This window comes from Manis javanica, chromosome 11 (genome assembly GCF_040802235.1).
Source record: "Manis javanica isolate MJ-LG chromosome 11, MJ_LKY, whole genome shotgun sequence".
NCBI lineage: Eukaryota > Metazoa > Chordata > Mammalia > Pholidota > Manidae > Manis > Manis javanica.
Genome location: NC_133166.1, coordinates 66,052,667 through 66,070,147, shown reverse-complemented (window position 1 = coordinate 66,070,147; position 17,481 = coordinate 66,052,667). Strand labels below are relative to the sequence as shown.

General features: G+C 39.3%; 1 protein-coding gene across 11 annotated transcripts in view; it reads left to right on the top strand.

Moving 5' to 3' along the window:
- AMBRA1 (autophagy and beclin 1 regulator 1) overlaps positions 1–17,481 on the top strand; it is a 238,059-nt gene that overhangs the window by 96,612 nt on the left and 123,966 nt on the right. For all 11 annotated transcript variants that reach the window (XM_036994095.2, XM_073216497.1, XM_073216498.1 and 8 more), the window contains 2 exons: positions 9,493–9,573; positions 9,999–10,099. In XM_036994095.2, coding sequence (XP_036849990.1) covers positions 9,493–9,573; positions 9,999–10,099 — 182 coding nt within the window. The remainder of the gene's footprint in view (positions 1–9,492; positions 9,574–9,998; positions 10,100–17,481) is intronic.

Genomic DNA, 17,481 nt, shown 5'->3' with positions numbered 1-17,481 from the left:
ATCAGCTTATTTGTTTTTCTGGAGTTGAGTCATGTGAGTTCTTTGTATATTTTGGATGTTAACCCCTTATCAGATAAATCATCTACAAATATATTCTCCTACTTATGTTCAGTTGATGCTGTTCTTTGCTGTACAGAAGCTTGTTAATTTGATGTAGTCCCTCTTGTTCAGTTTTTACTTTGTTTCCCATGCCTAAGGAGATTGTGGAGGAAAAAATTGCTAATGCTTATGTTCAAGAGATTTTTGTCTATGTTTTCATCTAAGAGTTTCATGTCTTATATTTAGTTAAGTCTTTAACCCTTCCTGCCTCTTTTTGTAACTGCTTTGCCTTCCAAAGGAAAGGATACCCTAAGTTAATGACAGTCAGAACTAGAAAAGCTTCAGATAAGATCAGTCACAAATATCTCCACCATACATATGAGCCACTGGGTAATTATTTTCAACTTCTTAGAAATTGTTGCTAGAACAGAGGAGCATAAGTTCTTCATTCACAGGTGTCATTTTTTTTTTGTATCATTAATCCACAATTACATGAGGAACAGTATGTTTACTAGGCTCTCCCCTTCACAAAGTCGCCCCCACAAACCCCACTACAGTCACTGTCCATCAGCATAGTAAGGTGCCATAGAGTCACTACTTGTCTTCTCTGTTTGCACAGCCCACCCCCGTACCTCCCCTCAGATTATACATGCTAATCGTAGTTCCCCCTTTCTTTCCCCCCCTTCTCCCTCCCTTCCCACCCATCCTCTCCAGTCCCTTTCCCTTTGGTAACTGTTAGTCCATTCTTGAGTTCTGTGAGTCTGCTGCTGTTGTGTTCCTTCAGTTTTTTCTTTGTTCTTATTCTCCACATATGAGTGAAATCATTCGGTACTTGTCTTTCTCTTCCTGGCTTATTTCACTGAACATAATACCCTCTAGATCCATCCATGCTGTTGCAAATGGTAAGATTTGTTTTCTTCTTATGCCTGAATAATATTCCATTGTGTATCTGTACCACATCTTCTTTATCCATTCATCTACTGATGGACACTTAGGTTGCTTCCATTTCTTGACTATTGTAAATAGTGCTGTGATAAACATAGGGGTGCATATGTCTTTTTCAAACTGGGCTGCTGCATTCTTAGGGTAAATTCCTAGAAGTGGAATTCCTGGTTCAAATGGTATTTCTATTTTGAGCTTTTTGAGAAACCTCCATACTGCTTTCCACAATGGTTGAACTCATTTACATTCCCACCAGCAGTGTAAGAGGGTTCCCCTTCTCTGCATCCTCACCAGCATTTGTTGTTCTTAGTCTTTTCGATGCTGGCTATCCTAACTGGTGTGAGGTGATATATCATTGTGGTTTTAATTAGCATTTCCCTGATAATTAGTGATCTTGAGCATCTTTCCATGTGTCTGTTGGCCATCTGAATTCCTTCTTTGGAGAACTGTCTCTTCATATCCTCTGCCCATTTGTTAATTGGGTTATTTGCTTTTTGGGTGTTGAGGCATGTGAGTTCTTTATATATTTTGGATGTTAACCCCTTGTCGGATATGTCATTTACAAATATATTCTCCCATACTGTAGGATGCCTTTTTGTTCTGTTGATGGTGTCCTTAGTCGTACAGAAACTTTTCAGTTTGATGTAGTCCCATGTGTTCATTTTTGCTCTTGTTTCCCTTGTTTGAGAAGATGTGTTCAGGAAGTTGCTCATGCTTATATTCAGGAGATTTTTGCCTATGTTGTCTTCTAGTAGTTTTATGCTTTCATTACTTACATTCAGATCTTTTGATCCATTTTGAGTTTACTTTTGTGTATGGGGTTAAACAATAATCCAGTTTCATTCTCTTGCATGTAGCTATCCAGTTTTGCCAACACCAGTTGTTGAAGAGGCTGTCATTTCCCCATTGTATGTCCATGGCTCCTTTATCATATATTAATTGACCATATATGGTTAGGTTTATATCTGGGCTCTCTAGTCTGTTCCATTGGTCTATGGGTTTGTTCTGGTGCCAGTACCAAATTGTTTTGATTACTGTGGCTTTGTAGTAGAGCTTGAAGTTGAGGAGCATAATCCCCCCAGCTTTATTCATCCTTCTCAGGATTGCTTTGACTATTCAGGGTCTTTTTTGGTTCCATATGAATTTTAAAATGATTCGCTGTAGCTCATTGAAGAATGCTGTTGGTGTTTTGATAGGAATTGCATTGAATCTATAGATTGCTTTAGGCAGGATGGCCATTTTGACAATATTAATTCTACCTATCCATGAGCACAGGATGTGTTTCCATTTATTAATATTTTATTTAATTTCTCTCATGAGTGTCTTGTAGTTTTCAGAGTATAGGTCTTTCACTTCCTTGGTTAGGTTTATTCCTAGGTATTTTATTCTTTTTGATGCAATTGTGAATGGAGCTGTTTTCCTGATTTTTCTTTCTGTTAGTTCATTGTTAGTATATAGGAATACCACAGATTTCTGTGTGTTAATTTTTTATCCTGCAACATTACTGAATTCAGATATTATATCTAATAGTTTTGAAGTGGATTCTTTAGGGTTTTTTATGTACAATATCATGTCATTTGCAAATAGGGACAGTTTAACTTCTTCCTTGGCAATCTCGAAGCCTTTTATTTCTTTGTGTTGTCAATTGCCATGGTAGGATCTCTAGTGCTATGTTGAATAAAGGTGGGGAGAGTGGGCATTCTTGTGTTGTCCCCAATCTTAAAAGGAAAAGCTTTCAGCTTCTTGCTGTTAAGCGTAATGTTAACTGTGGGTTTGTCATACATGCCTTTATTATTTACCCATTTAGCTGAGAGTTTTTATCATGAATAGATGTTGAATTTTTTTTAATGCTTTTTCAGCATCAATGGAGATGGTCATGTGGTTTTTGTCCTTTTTGTTGATGTGGTGGATGAAGTTGATGGATTTTTGAATGTTGTACCATCCTTGCATACCTGGAATAAATCGTACTTGATCATGATGGATGATCTTTTTGATGTATTTTTGAATTCGGTTTGCTGATACTTTGTTGAGTATTTTTGCATCTATGTTCATTAGAGATATTGGTCTATAATTTTCTTTTTTTGTGGTATCTTTGTCTGGTTTTGGAATTAGAGTGATGCTGGGCTCACAGAATGAGTTTGGAGGTATTCCCTCTTCTACTTTTTGAAAAACTTTAAGGATAGGTATTAGGTCTTCACTAAATGTTTGATAAAATTCAGTGGTAAAGGCTTCTGTTCCAGGGGTTTTGTTCTTAAGTTGTTTTTTGATTACCAGTTCAATTTTGTTGCTGGTAATTGGTCTGTTCAGATTTTCTGTTTCTTTCTGGGTCAGCCTTGGAAGGTTGTATTTTTCTAGAACGTTGTCCTTTTTTTCTAGGTTATCCAGTTTCTTAGCACATAATTTTTCATAGTATTCTCTAATAGTTTTTTGTATTTCTGTGGTGTCCATAGTGATTTTTCCTTTCTCATTTCTGATTCTGTTTATATGAGTAGACTCTCTTTTTTTTCTTGATAAGTCTGGCTAGCAGTTTATCTGTTTTGTTTATTTTCTTGAAGAACCAGCTCTTGCTCTCATCGATTCTTTCTTTTGTTTTATTCTTCTCAGTTTTATTTATTTCTACTCTAATCTTTATTATGTCCCTCATTCTACTGACTTTTGGGCCTCATTTGTTCTTCTTTTTCTAGTTTTTGTTAATTGTGAGTTTAGTCTGCTCATATATGATTGTTCTTTCCTGAGGTAGGCCTGTATTGCAATATACTTTCCTCTTAGCACAGATTTTGCAGTGTTGAATTATTGTTGTCATCTGTCTCCTTATATTGCTTAATCTCTGTTTTTATTTGGTCATTGATCCATTGATTATTTAGCAGCATGTTGTGAAGCCTCCATGTGTTTGTGAGATTTTTCATTTTCTTTGCATTATTTTTAGTTTCATACCTTTGTGGTCTGAGAAACTGGTTGGTACAATTGCAATCTTTTTGAATTTACTGAGGCTCTTTTTGTGGCATAGTATATGATCTTTTCTTGAAAATGTTCCATGTGCACTTGAGAAGAATGTGTATTCTGGTGCTTTTGGGTCTGTTAGTTCCATCTGTTCTAATGTGTTGGTCAGTGCCTCTATCTCCTTACCGATTTTCTGTCTGACCTGTCCTTTAGAGCTAAAGTCTCCTAGAATGAATGCATTGCATTCTATTCCCTCTTTTAATTATGTTAGTGTTTGTTTCACATATGTAGGAGCTCCTTTGTTGAGTGCATAGATATTTATAGTGGTTATATCTTCTTGTTGGATTGACCTCTTTATCATTATGTAATGTCCTTTGTCTCTTTTGACTTTCTTTATTTTGAAGTCTATTTTGTCTGATACAAGTACTGCAACTCCTGCTTTCTCCCTATTAGTTGCATGAAATATATTTTTCCATCCCTTCACTTTTAGTCTGTGTATGTCTTTGGGTTTAAAGTGAATCTCTTGTAGGCAGCATACAGATAGGTCTTGTTTTTTATCCATTCAGTGACTCTGTGTCTTTTGATTGGTGCATTCAGTCCATTTACATTTAGGGTGATTATCAGTAGGTATGTACTTATTGCCATTGCAGGCTTTAGATTCGTGGTTACCAAAGGTTCAAGGTTAACTTCCTTACTATCTAATTCTCTAACTTAACTCACTTAGTATGCTATTACAAATACAATCTAAAGGTTCTTTTTTTCTCCTCCTTTTTCTTCCTCCTCCATTCTTTACAAATTAGGTATCGTATTCTGTACTCTTTGTCTATCCCTTGATTCACTTTGGGGATAGTTAATTTAATTTTGCATTTGCTTAGTAATTGCTGTTCTACTTTCTTTACTGTAGTTTTATTACCTCTGGTAATAAAACCCTAGGAACACTTCCTAAGGAGCCTTAGGAACACTTGCATCTGTACAAGTCCCTCCAAAATACACTGTAGAGACAGTTTGTAGGAGGTAAATTCTCTCAGCTTTTGCTCATCTGGAAATTGTTTAATCCCTCCTTCAAATTTAAATGATAATCTTGCTGGGTAAAGTATTCTTGGTTCGAGGCCCTTCTGTTTTATTTCATTAAATACATTATGCCCCTCCCTCCTGGCCTGTAAGTTTTCTGCTGAGAAGTCTGATGATAGTCTGATGGGCTTTCCTTTGTATGTGATCTTATTCCTCTCTCTGGCTGCTTTTAATAGTCTGTCCTTATCCTTCATCTTTGCCATTTTAATTACTATATGTTGTGGTGTTGTCTTCCTTGGGTCCCTTTTATTGGGAGATCTGTGCACCTCCATGGCTGAGAAACTGTCTCCTTCCCCAGATTGGGGAAGTTTTTAGCAATTACCTCCTAAAAGACACTTTCTATCCCTTTTTCTCTCTCTTCTTCATCTGGTACCCCTATAATGCGAGTATTGTTCTGTTTGGATTGGTCACACAGTTCTCTCAAAAGTCTTTAATTCTTAGAGATTCTTTTTTCTCTCTGTGCTTCAGCTTCTTTGTATTCCTCTTCTCTAGTTTCTATTTCATTTATTGTCTCCTCCAGCATATCCAATCTGCTTTTAATACCGTCCATTGTGCTGTTCATGATTGGATCTCTGACTGGAGTTCATTCCTGAGTTCTTCAATATTTTCCTGTACCTCCATGAGCATGTTAATGATTTTCATTTTGAAATCTCTTTCAGGAAGATTCATGAGGTCGATGTCATTTAAATCTTTCTCAGGAGTTGTATTCATAATTTTACTTTGAATCAGGTTCTTTTGGTGTTTCATATTTGTGTGTGGCGCCCTCTAGTGTCCAGAAGTTCTACTCTCTGGAGCTGTGCAGCCCGTGAAGCAATGTCCAGGGTCTCAGGAGAGCAGTATTGGTGCCTGAGGGGAGGAAAGATCTGTTTCCTCCTTCCCAGCTGCTATGCGTGTCTCCACAGCCTGAACCAGTGGGCCAAGCACACAGGTATAAGCCTCTAGGTATGCTTTGAATTTATAGTTGCTGTTGACAGGTGTTCCCTCTGGCTCACCTAACAGCAGGGTAGGGTTTGTCAGTTTCCAAGCCAGGTGGGGCTGGCCAGGAGAAAGGTACTGTAAACAGCGTGTCACGGAGGGGGTCCTTGGAGCTATGTAGCCAACCAGGCAGCTGGAGCACCTGAAGATCATGAAAGTTCCCAGCCTGCTGGGCATAGTGCCCCCTGGGCAATTTGGCTACCTGTCCTTTCTCCTGAGCAGTAAGCTCTGTGCAGTCCTTGCCCCTTTAGCAGCCCTCTCACTGTTAGGAAGTCTCTCAGACTGTTCGCCTTTCTTTTGTCCCATAGCAGCCGGATATGGATCCTTGCTTTCCACAAGTGGCTGGAATCTCAGTTTCTCCAAGAATTCTGCCTGTCTTACCTTTCCAACCCCCTAATCACGAGAGTACCATGCAAGCACCGTGAGATACAGGTTTGTGCTCCCAGAGCAGATCTCCAGAGTTAGGTATTTAGCAGTCTCAGGCCTCCACTCCCTCCCCACTCTGTTTTTCTTCCTCTCACCAGTGAGCTGGGGTGGGGTAAGGACTTGGGTGCTATTGGGCCACAGCTTTGGTAAGTTGCCCTGTTCTGTGGGGTTTATTCTTTTCTGCAGGTGTATGCAGTTTGCCACAGTCCTCTTTTAGGATTAGTTGTATTTATTGTATTTTCTTATTATATGCAGTTTTAGGAGGAAGCCTCTGTCTAATCTCTCATGCTGCCATCTTTAATCCTCTCCCATCCTGTGTCTCTTTTTAGGACCCTTTTTTTTTTGTATCATTAATCTACAATTACATGAGCAACATTATGTTTACTAGACTCCCCCCATTGTCAAGTCCCCCCACATACCTCATTACAGTCACTGTCCATTAGCGTAGTAAGATGCTATTGAATTACTACTTGTCTTCTCTGTTATGTACAGCCCTTCCCGTGCCCTTCCCCCTATATTATGTCTGCTAATAGTAATGTCCCTTTTTTCCCCTTATCCTGCCCTTCCCACCCATTGTCTCCGGTCCCTTTCCTTTTGGTAACTGTTAGTCTATTCTTGGGTTCTGTGAGTCTGCTGCTGTTTTGTTCCTTCAGTTTTTTCTTTGTTCTTATTCTCCACATATGAGTGAAATCATTTGGTACTTGTCTTTCTCTTCCTGGCTTATTTCACTGAGCATAATACCCTCTAGCTCCATCCTTGTTGTTGCAAATGTTAGGATTAGTTTTCTTGTTGTGGCTGAATAATATTCCAGTGTGTATATGTACATCTTCTTTATCCATTCATCTCCTGATGGACACTTAGGTTACTTCCATCTCTTGGCTATTGTAAATAGTGCTGCAATAAACAAGGTGCATATGTCTTTTTGTAACTGGGCTCCTGCATTCTTATGGTAAATTCCTAGGAGTGGAATTCCTGGTCAAATGGTATTTCTATTTAAGTTTTCTGAGAAACCTCCATACTGCTTTTCACAATGGTTGAACTAATTTACATTCCTATCAGCAGTGTAGGGTTCCCCTTTCTCCACAACCTCGCCAACATTTGTTGTTTGTCTTTTGAATGGTGGCCATCCTTACTGGTGTGAGGTGATACCTCACTGTGGTTTCAGTTTGCATTTCTCTGATGATTAGTGATGTGGAGCATCTTTTCATGTGTCTGTTGGCCATCTGAATTTCTTCTTTGGAGAAGTGTCTGTCCAGATCCTGTGCCCATTTTTTAATTGGATTATTTGCTTTTTTTGTTGAGGTTCATGAGCTCTTCATGTATTTTGGTTATCAACCCTTTATCTGATCTGTCATTTATGAATATATTCTCCCATGCTGTAGAATGCCTTTTTTTTCTATTGATGGTAGGATCCTTTTTAACTTCAGGTTATTTTCTAACTCCTCTCATGATAATTAGTTGTACTTTTAGTTTCTGTTGGTAAGTAAAATATGTTATTATGAATTCAGTGGTACTTTTAAATTATTTGGTACTTTAATCACAACTTGAAGCTTTATATATGTGAAAAATAATAATATACTTAATTTAATGGTTGTTTTATTTATTTTATATTTACCTACTCCTTGTGTACATGTGGCTACCAAGACTTTATAATAATTTGTGGGCTCCCCAGATTGGCAGTCTGTTTGTGTGACAGAAACTTCAGATTTCATTGTTCTTTTTAATTCCCTTTTTACTTTCCAGATATTCTTATCTCACTCTCTGTCCTTGTCACTCTGTTCATCTGTAGATTCAAGTCAAAAGAATATGATAATATTAGGAAAACAATAGTAGCCTTCTCTTTAGGGAAAATAAGAACCAAGAACTAACTCTTAATGGATCACTTTCCAATATCCTGATATTGATTTGTCTCTTAATGCTCAGCAGCCAATTCTATCAAGATATAAAGACCTTGCTAGGCTTTCATTTCTGGTTTATAAAGCTCCCAGTGGTGTATTTGAAAGCCAGAGGGTTGTCTTAACTTTAGTTCCAGGGCCAGTTTGAAGATTATCTCATTAAATTGAAGATAATCCAAAGGGAGAATTCAGAAAATATGCCAAATCAAGCTGTCAGAGGTGCATGTATTTTGTAGAGGTGGTTAAGCTGCTAATTAACTGCTCTGTCCAACCCATTTGGCTTATTGTTCCTCTGATGCATTGGAGACTAAGCCATATGAAGTCCTTGTCCTCTCTTCTTTGTAGGAAGCAGTGTAGTATAAAGGGCTTCAGAGTAAGATAGATATTCCTAGAATCCTGCTTCAACCGCTTACTGGTGTGTGACTTCGGGCATTGCGCCTCTCATCTTTAGTCCCTTATCTGTAAAACAGAGTTGATAATACCTCATGGGATACCTAGAAAGATTAAATGATACAGCATATTAGTAACCTGTGTATTGGAACTTAATAGATATTTATAAGTGGTGGTTCTTACTCTTTAACAGGCCATAATAAAGAAAACACCTAGACTTTTTTCTTTGTACTCAAATGACCTGACTTAGCATTGTGTTGTCTGATATTCCTTATGATTGTCAATTTTTCTGTCTCTAATAGAACCAACTGCCTACACTTTTTCTTATGTTGTTTTTGTTTCATTCATCAATGATTTTTCCACATTAGAGACCTAAACAACTTCATTTAAAGATAATCATTTGCTGAATGAAATTTCTGGGGGAATTGTTCTTCCCTCAGGGCCCCCCAAAGCCAGTTTATCAGTATCTTTCAGTCTGGAAAAAATTGATAGATATTCATTGTGGATCCCTTAGAAGGTCTAAACCAGGCTTCAATTTCAGGTGCTGCAGGGTTCAGAGACCACATTAATTGAAGAAACTTTTCCTCCTTCTTACTGAATGCTTAGTAAACTAGCACGTGAATCTTTTAGTTGAGGTACTCTAGAAATGCAGTATATTAATGTGCCACCGCAATTAGTAAGCATTCAGATGATTGATTTCTCTGGGGTCTTCACCTAAATGCAGGAATTTAGTTTGTAGAATGTTTGTCTTTTTGGCTGGGGACTGATTCTGCTTTAGTGACTCTTAACTGTGTAGTCTTTTTGTTCTCTCCAGGGACAATGGTGATAGATCCAGGCACCGAGCTCCACGCAATGCCCGGATGTCTGCACCTTCACTTGGACGCTTTGTCCCAAGGTAAGAACTGGATAATCAGCCTTTATAAGAGCCTGGGATTTAGTTTATAAATCTATTTTCTGGTCTTTGGATTGTCCATATCTGAATTATTTCCTAGTGAGCCTACTGCCTAGCCCTGACACCTAAAGACTTGACCACAATAAAAGATGATTGGCCATAATAAAAAGATAGAAAAGGAATATTGGGAGTATCCTGTTCAAGAGTAGAAGCCCTGGGAAACTAGAAAAAAGATCAGGAAGGAGAAACAAATCTTTGAAAGGGCAAATGCTAGGAATTTTTACCCTGCTCTGGACTGTATTGGGGTCTGACAGATTCCTAGGCTTAGTGGATCCCTTAGCCTTGATTGTTGAGGGAGGTAGATAGTCTTTCTCCTCTGTTTTATGGTAGTCTTTAGTAGGCTTTTCACATGTGATTCCTTCTTGCAGGCGTTTCTTACTGCCTGAGTACTTGCCTTATGCTGGGATTTTTCATGAACGTGGACAGCCTGGCTTGGCTACTCACTCTTCTGTTAACAGAGTCCTGGCAGGTAAGGAAATGTTTCTTTGGATCTTGAAAATGTGAAGAGGCGGGGAGCCAGATAGTCTCCTCTTTTACCTGTGTTGATGTAATGGCATTTTGGCATCTGACTGAAAACTCTGTTTTGAGGTCTTGTACTCAGTTCTTTGTTTCAAGGCAGGAAACTGCAGGATTGAGGAAAGTTGTTTCTGTTGCCCAATCCCACTTCCTTCAAACATCTTTTATTTTTAAAGTTGTTTAAACCGTTTGTTCCTTAATCCAGCAATTAGATTTTGGCTATGCTTTTAATTGAATGATAAAGGTGCCTTGTTCATGTTTCAGTTGGTTAGATACTCATGAAACAGATCCTATGATTTAATTAGGAAGTTAATGCACACCTCTCCAACCCTTGCTACTGCTGGCAGATGGGGTTTCCAGGCAGTATGGAATCTTCCAAGAAAGGAGGAAGAGAAGAGACTGCTAGAGCTGGCTCAGAAATCTGCGCAGAACAAAATGGGCTGAACAAGCTCAGCTGAGGCAGTTTTATAGTGTCTGAGTAGCTTAGTTTCCAGTGTTTTTGGGCGAAGATGCGTGATGTCACTGAAACAGTTTGTACTGCTGCTTCTGGGTAGTCTCTAGAGAAGGAAACAGAACAGAATTCAATTTTTTTCTGACAGAGACTATTTCCCCATCATACTCTTTTCCAGTCCCTTATCCCCCACCTCCACTACCAACTTGTATATTTATGTATATACATGAAAGGTGTAAAAAATCAAGTCACATTTAGGTGTATCTTCAGTAAGCATCTTCATTAAAAATTTTGAAATGACATGTTTTTGAAAATCTGGTCCACGTGGTAGTTAAAGGTAGAGAAGATCTGTGTGAAGCAGAGACACTGTCAGGGTTGGAGAATGTGATTTCTCACCAAGCTGCTGTGACAGGTGGTTGACCATGGGAACTGGCCTCTTCTGAGTAGTACTAACTTTGACCCAATGTCAAGGCCTAGAAAACCCAGAAACCTCAGTGGTTTCTCTGCCAGATGTAGGCCCAGGTTTGTGGGTGGAACAGACTATGCTGTGGTCTGACAGGTTCGTCTGAAGTCTCTGGCCCTAGTTGGTGAACAGAGCCTGTGCCTCTGTGCCCCTTCTGGGTTGGTGCTCTGCTGTGGCTGGCTGATGGCGTGTGACTCCTCACCTGTAGTTAATGACCTGCTGCCAGGTAGTGCTGCAGAGCTCTTCTCCCCCTTCTTTGTTCCAGACAGCTGCTTCCACCGCCCCACACAGCATCTCCTCTGCTACTGCTGGAAAATCTGTGCCTTGGTGTTTAGCTTTTTTGGAACATACATATGGTGTTTTTTCTTCCTTTGCTCTAATAACTCTACCTCTGTTTCCTGTTCCCTACTTAATGCCCAGAGGTTTGACCAAAAATGGCCCAGTTCCACTCATGGATATCTTTGAATGATAAAGGTTCCTTGTTCATGTTTCAGTTGGTTAGATACTCATGGTTATGTTCCATCAGGTGGTTGTTTACAGATATGAAATGTACTGAGAACAGTTATCTAACAAAGGATGCAAAATGTCTCAAGGGGAAGGAAATCTGACTCTCAAGAACCTTATTCTTGGGTTAGATGAGCAGATGGTTTTCATCCACAATTAAACTAGTTTCTCCCATTTTCACAAGATATATGTTACAGAATGCTACTGGTCTTTTCTTAAGAGCCCTCATCACTTGTTTCCCCTGCTATGACTGCTAATCTTCCTCTCTTCTGCCTAATCTTGGTGCCTTAACCAAAGGTTCCTGATGGACTCCAGTGACCCATTCAAGAGTATTCCTATGAAATCTTCCTTAAACATTTTGAAGTCAGGTAAAGCAAAGAAGCAATTACCAGTAATGTAGATGCTAAGATTTTTTAGTATTCCCAGATTAAAAAAAGAACCTCTCATAGTCTTTTCTGATACCTTAGGACACATTTTGCTAATGGATGCACAAAATAAATCAAGGTAAAGCACACATGCTCATCTGCAGTTCAGAGCTATGGCAACCTGATGCTGAGTGTAGTTCCCAGGGAAGGAGCTTGGCAGAGCAGCTGGGTGCACGCTGCTGCTATGAAGGCCCACTTGCAAAACAAATAATGCTATTTTCACTTTTTGCCTTTTTTCATAAAAGCAAAAATCCTCCTTGGATTTCTTTCAGTTAGTGAAAACAGGCCGTAATGTAGGTCTTTTGTAAAAGCTAAGTGATGTAACTCAAACTTTTGAAAAGCAGGGGATATCTGTAGTTGGATGTTCCTCCAGAGTCTGTTGACAATTGTATTACTTTTTTCATCTCTTGAGAAGATTCCAGTAATAACAGCAATAAAAAAAAGCCTAACATTTATTGAGCACTTGCTGTATGCCAGTGACTGTTTTAAGTGCTTTTCCTAGTCATATTTCTTTCTGAAAGTCATTCATTTTTTTCTCGAATTAATCCTGAGAAGGGTGCTGTTATCTAATTAGCAGTGGAGGAAACTAAAGCCCAGAAGATTGACTTGCTCAGAGTGAGTGATACAACTAGAAGTAGAAGAGCCAGAACAAAGCAGGCACTGGGATTCCAGAGCTTCCTAGTCTGTCTCCATACTTATCTTAAAAGGAATAATATCAAAATAATCATTCTTCTCTAGTACCTTACTCTAGGAGAGGGTAAGAGCCCCCAGGGAGCTTGGCTAATGATCTTCAGGGCTTTTCTTATTTGTTTTAGTTCCTCTATCTTAAGTGGTTTCTAGACATAACTTTTTGTTGATGTGGTGGATGATGTTGATGGATTTTCGAATGTTGTACCATCCTTGCATCCCTGGGATGAATCCCACTTGGTCATGGTGTATGATCCTTTTGATGTATTTTTTAATTCGGTTTGCTAATATTTTATTGAGTATTTTTGCATCTACATTCATCAGGGATATTGGTCTGTAATTTTCTTTTTTGGTGGGGTCTTTGCCTGGTTTTGGTATTAGGGTGATGTTGGCTTCATAGAATGAGTTTGGGAGTATTCCCTCTTCTTCTATTTTTTGGAACACTTTAAGGAGAATGGGTATTATGTCTTCTCTGTGTGTCTGATAAAATTCCGAGGTAAATCCATCCGGCCCCGGGGTTTTGTTCTTGGGTAGTTTTTTGATTACCGTTTCAATTTCTTTGCTCGTAATTGGTTTGTTTAACTTTTGTGTTTCTTCCTTGGTCAGTCTTGGGAGGTTGTATTTTTCTAGGAAGTTGTCCATTTCTTCTAGGTTTTCCAGCTTGTTGGCATATAGGTTTTCATAGTAGGCTTTAATAATTCTTTGTATTTCTGTGGAGTCTGTCATGATTTTTCCATTCTCATTTCTGATTATGTTGATTTGTGTTGATTCTCTTTTTCTCTTAATAAGTTTGGCTAGAGGCTTACCTATTTTGTTTATTCTCTCAAAGAACCAGCTCTTGGTTTCGTTGATTTTTGCTATTGTTTTATTCTTCTCAATTTTGTTTATTTCTTCTCTGATCTTTAGTATGTCCCTCCTTCTGCTGACTTTAGGGCTCATTTGTTCTTCTTTTTCCAGTTTCGATAATTGTGATGTTAGACTATTCATTTGGGATTGTTCTTCCTTCTTCAAGTGTGCCTGGATTGCTATATACTTTCCTCTTAAGACTGCTTTCGCTGCGTCCCACAGAAGTTGGGGCTTAGTGTTGTTGTTGTCATTTGTTTCTATATATTCCTTGATCTCTATTTTGATTTGTTCATTGATCCATTGATTATTTAGTAGCATGTTGTTAAGCCTCCATGTGTTTGTGAGCCTTTTTGCTTTCTTTGTAGAATTTATTTCTACTTTTATACCTTTGTGGTCTGAAAAATTGGTTGGTAGAATTTCAATATTTTGGAATTTACTGAGGCTCTTTTTGTGAGCTAGTATGTGGTCTATTCTGGAGAATGTTCCATGTGCACTTGAGAAGAATGTATATCCTGTTGCTTTTGGATGTAGAGTTCTATAGATGTCTATTAGGTCCATCTGTTCTAGTGTGTTGTTCGGTGCCTGTGTGTCCTTACTTATTTTCTGCCCGGTGGATCTATCCTTTGGGGTGAGTGGTGTGTTGAAGTCTCCTAAAATGAATGCATTGCAGTCTATTTCCCTCTTTAGTTCTGTTAGTATTTGCTTCACATATGCTGGTGCTCCTGTATTGGGTGCATATATATTTAGAATGGTTATATCCTCTTGTTGGACTGAGCCCTTTATCATTATGTAGTATCCTTCTTTATCTCTTGTTACTTTCTTTGTTTTGAAGTCTATTTTGTCTGATATTAGTACTGCAACCCCTGCTTTCTTCTCACTGTTGTTTGCCTGAAATATGTTTTTCCATCCCTTGGCTTTTAGTCTATGCTTGTCTTTGGGTTTAAGGTGAATTTCTTGTAAGCAGCATATAGATGGGTCTTGCTTTTTTATCCATTCTATTACTCTGTGTCTTTTGATTGGTGCATTAAGTCCATTTACATTTAGGGTGACTATTGAGAGATATGTACTTACTGCCATTGCAGGCTTTAGATTTGTGGTTACCAAAGGTTCAAGGTTAGCTTCTTTAGTATCTTACTGCCTAACTTAGCTCGCTTATTGAGCTGTTATATACACTGTCTGGAAATTCTTTTCTTCTCTCCCTTCTTATTCCTCCTCCTCCATTCTTCATATGTTGTGTGTTTTGTTCTGCTCTTTTTAGGAGTGCTCCCATCTAGAGCAGTCCCTGTAGGATGCCCTGTAGAGGTGGTTTGTGGGAAGCAAATTCCCTCAGCTTTTGCTTGTCTGGGAATTGTTTAATCCCGCCATCATATTTAAATGATAGTCGTGCTGGATACAGTATCCTTGGTTCAAGGCCCTTCTGTTTCATTGCATTAAGTATATCATGCCATTCTCTTCTGGCCTGTAGGGTTTCTGTCGAGAAGTCTGATGTTAGCCTGATGGGTTTTCCTTTATAGGTGACCTTTTTCTCTCTAGCTGTCCTTAAAACTCTTTCCTTGTCCTTGATACTTGCCATTTTAATTACTATGTGTCTTGGTGTTGTCCTCCTTGGATCCTTTCTATTGGGGGTTCTGTGTAATTCCATGGTCTGTTCGATTATTTCCTCCCCCAGTTTGGGGAAGTTTTCTGCAATTATTTCTTCAAAGAGACTTTCTATCCCTTTTCTCTTTCTTCTTCTTCTGGTACCCCTATAATACGAATATTATTCCTTTGGGTTTGGTCACATAGTTCTCTTAGTGTTGTTTCATTCCTGGAGATCCTTTTATCTCTCTCTATGTCAGCTTCTATACATTCCTGTTCTCTGGCTTCTATTCCTTCAATGGCCTCTTGCATCTTATCCATTCTGCTTATAAATCCTTCCAGGGATTGTTTCACTTCTGTGATCTCCTTCCTGACATCTGTGATCTCCCTCCGGACTTCATCCCATTGCTCTTGCATTTTTCTCTGCATCTCATCCCATTGCTCTTGCATTTTTCTCTGCATCTCTGTCAGCATGTTCATGATTTTTATTTTGAATTCTTTTTCAGGAGGACTGGTTAGGTCTGTCTCCTTCTCAGGTGTTGTCTCTGTGATCTTTGTCTGCCTGTAGTTTTGCCTTTTCATGGTGATAGAGATAGTTTGCAGAGCTGGTACAAGTGACCCCTGGAAGAGCTTCCCTTCTTGTTGGTTTGTGGCCTTCCTCTCCTGAGAGAATAGCGACCTCTAGTGGCTTATGCTTGTCAGCTGTGTGCAGACAGGGCTTCTGCTACCTGCCCGTTTGCTATGGAGTTTATCTCCGCTGTTGCAGTGGGCGTGGCCTGGCTGGGGCTGCTCCTCCAAAGTGGTGGAGCCCTGTTGGAGGGGGAGCGGCCGGGAGGCTATTTTTCTCTGTAAGGGGCCTCTGTGCTCCCTGTTGCCCAGGGGGTTAGAGTGCCCAGAGATCCCCAGATTCCCTGCCTCTCGTCTAAGTGTCCTGTCCTCCCCCTTTAAGACTTCCAAAAAGCACTCCCCTTCGCAAGGCGCTGGGTTCTTGCAGGTGTGGATGTGGTCTGGATGTTGTCCTGTGTCCTCTGGTCTCTATTTTAGGAAGAGTTTTCTTTGTTATATTTTCATAGCTCTATGTGTTTTTGAGAGGAGATTTCCACTGCTCTACTCACGCTGCCATCCTGGCTCCGCCCCCTAGACATAACTTTTTATGACTCAGTGGTACTTACTGAGGAAAATCTTATTATGTAACAGTCTTTTCCCTGAACCTTCTTGCCCTCCCAGACACACATGTTTTGCTTTTTGTTAAACTTACTATGATCATGTAATAGATTTGCTGTTATAATGTCTTTTGAAGTAAAAGGCAGATTGGCTTTTTAGGAGCAAGCCCTCCCAGTTTTCCTGAAAAGGTACTTTCTCTGCTATCATTGGAGTAAGGTTGTGATGGTCTCAGAACAATTACATTCAACAGGTATTTGTTCCACAGCTGTGTGCCAAGCACTGTTCTAAGCTACCAGAGTGAATAAGACAGTCATGATCCCTGCCCTCCTGCAGTTCAAAGTCTAGGTGGTTGGCCATACCTCAGTCTTGCTGATTGGTTCTCATCTCCAAATATAAAGTGAAACTCATTGTATGGTGAGCAGCTTTTTGCAGGGGTAAAGCATGGAAATTTGGCAGACCTGAAAGGATGAAGCATATACACACCTGTTTTAGGAGGTATGACCAATACTATGGTGGCAAATGCCTCTATTAGGAACCCTAGCCAAAGCCATTCAGAATCATCACCAGAAATGGATTTGCAAAAAATAAGATCCATTCTGCCCACTTCCTCCCACATGAGCCTGAGAGCAATAATAGAAAACAAAAGCTACTAAGAGTGTTTTGGTTATTAATCTGCATCTCTTCTACCTAATATTGGTGCCTTCCCCAAAGGTTCCTGATGGCTTCCAGTCACCCATCAACCCACTCCATACCCCTTCTTCAGCAACACAAATTCTGAATGTGTATTTAAAGCTATAAATACATTTAAAGCTACTACAACTCTACCAGGTATATTTTTGGGGAAACACTCAAGTCTGGGGAGTTCTTCCTGCTGACTTTTTAGTAGACAGCGCTTGCTCTGTGTAGTAGTAGCAACTGATAATAAAGAAGGAAATAAAGTTGATAACTGCTTACTATGGGCCAAATACTGTCCTAAGTGCTTTCCCATACATTGTCTCCTTTAATTATTGTGACAGCCCTGTGAAGTAGATGGTACATTTCCATTCTGCAGGGAAGAAAATTGAGGTTCAGAGCAGTTTTGTTACTTGACCTGTGTAACACAGTAAGAGGCAGATCTGAAACTTTAAAGTAACTCAGTCTGCCTGACTTCTTTGCCATGTTTTGCATGAGTTAAAGTAGGGAGTATCTGCCAAAAGGTTATTAAGCTTAAAATATTT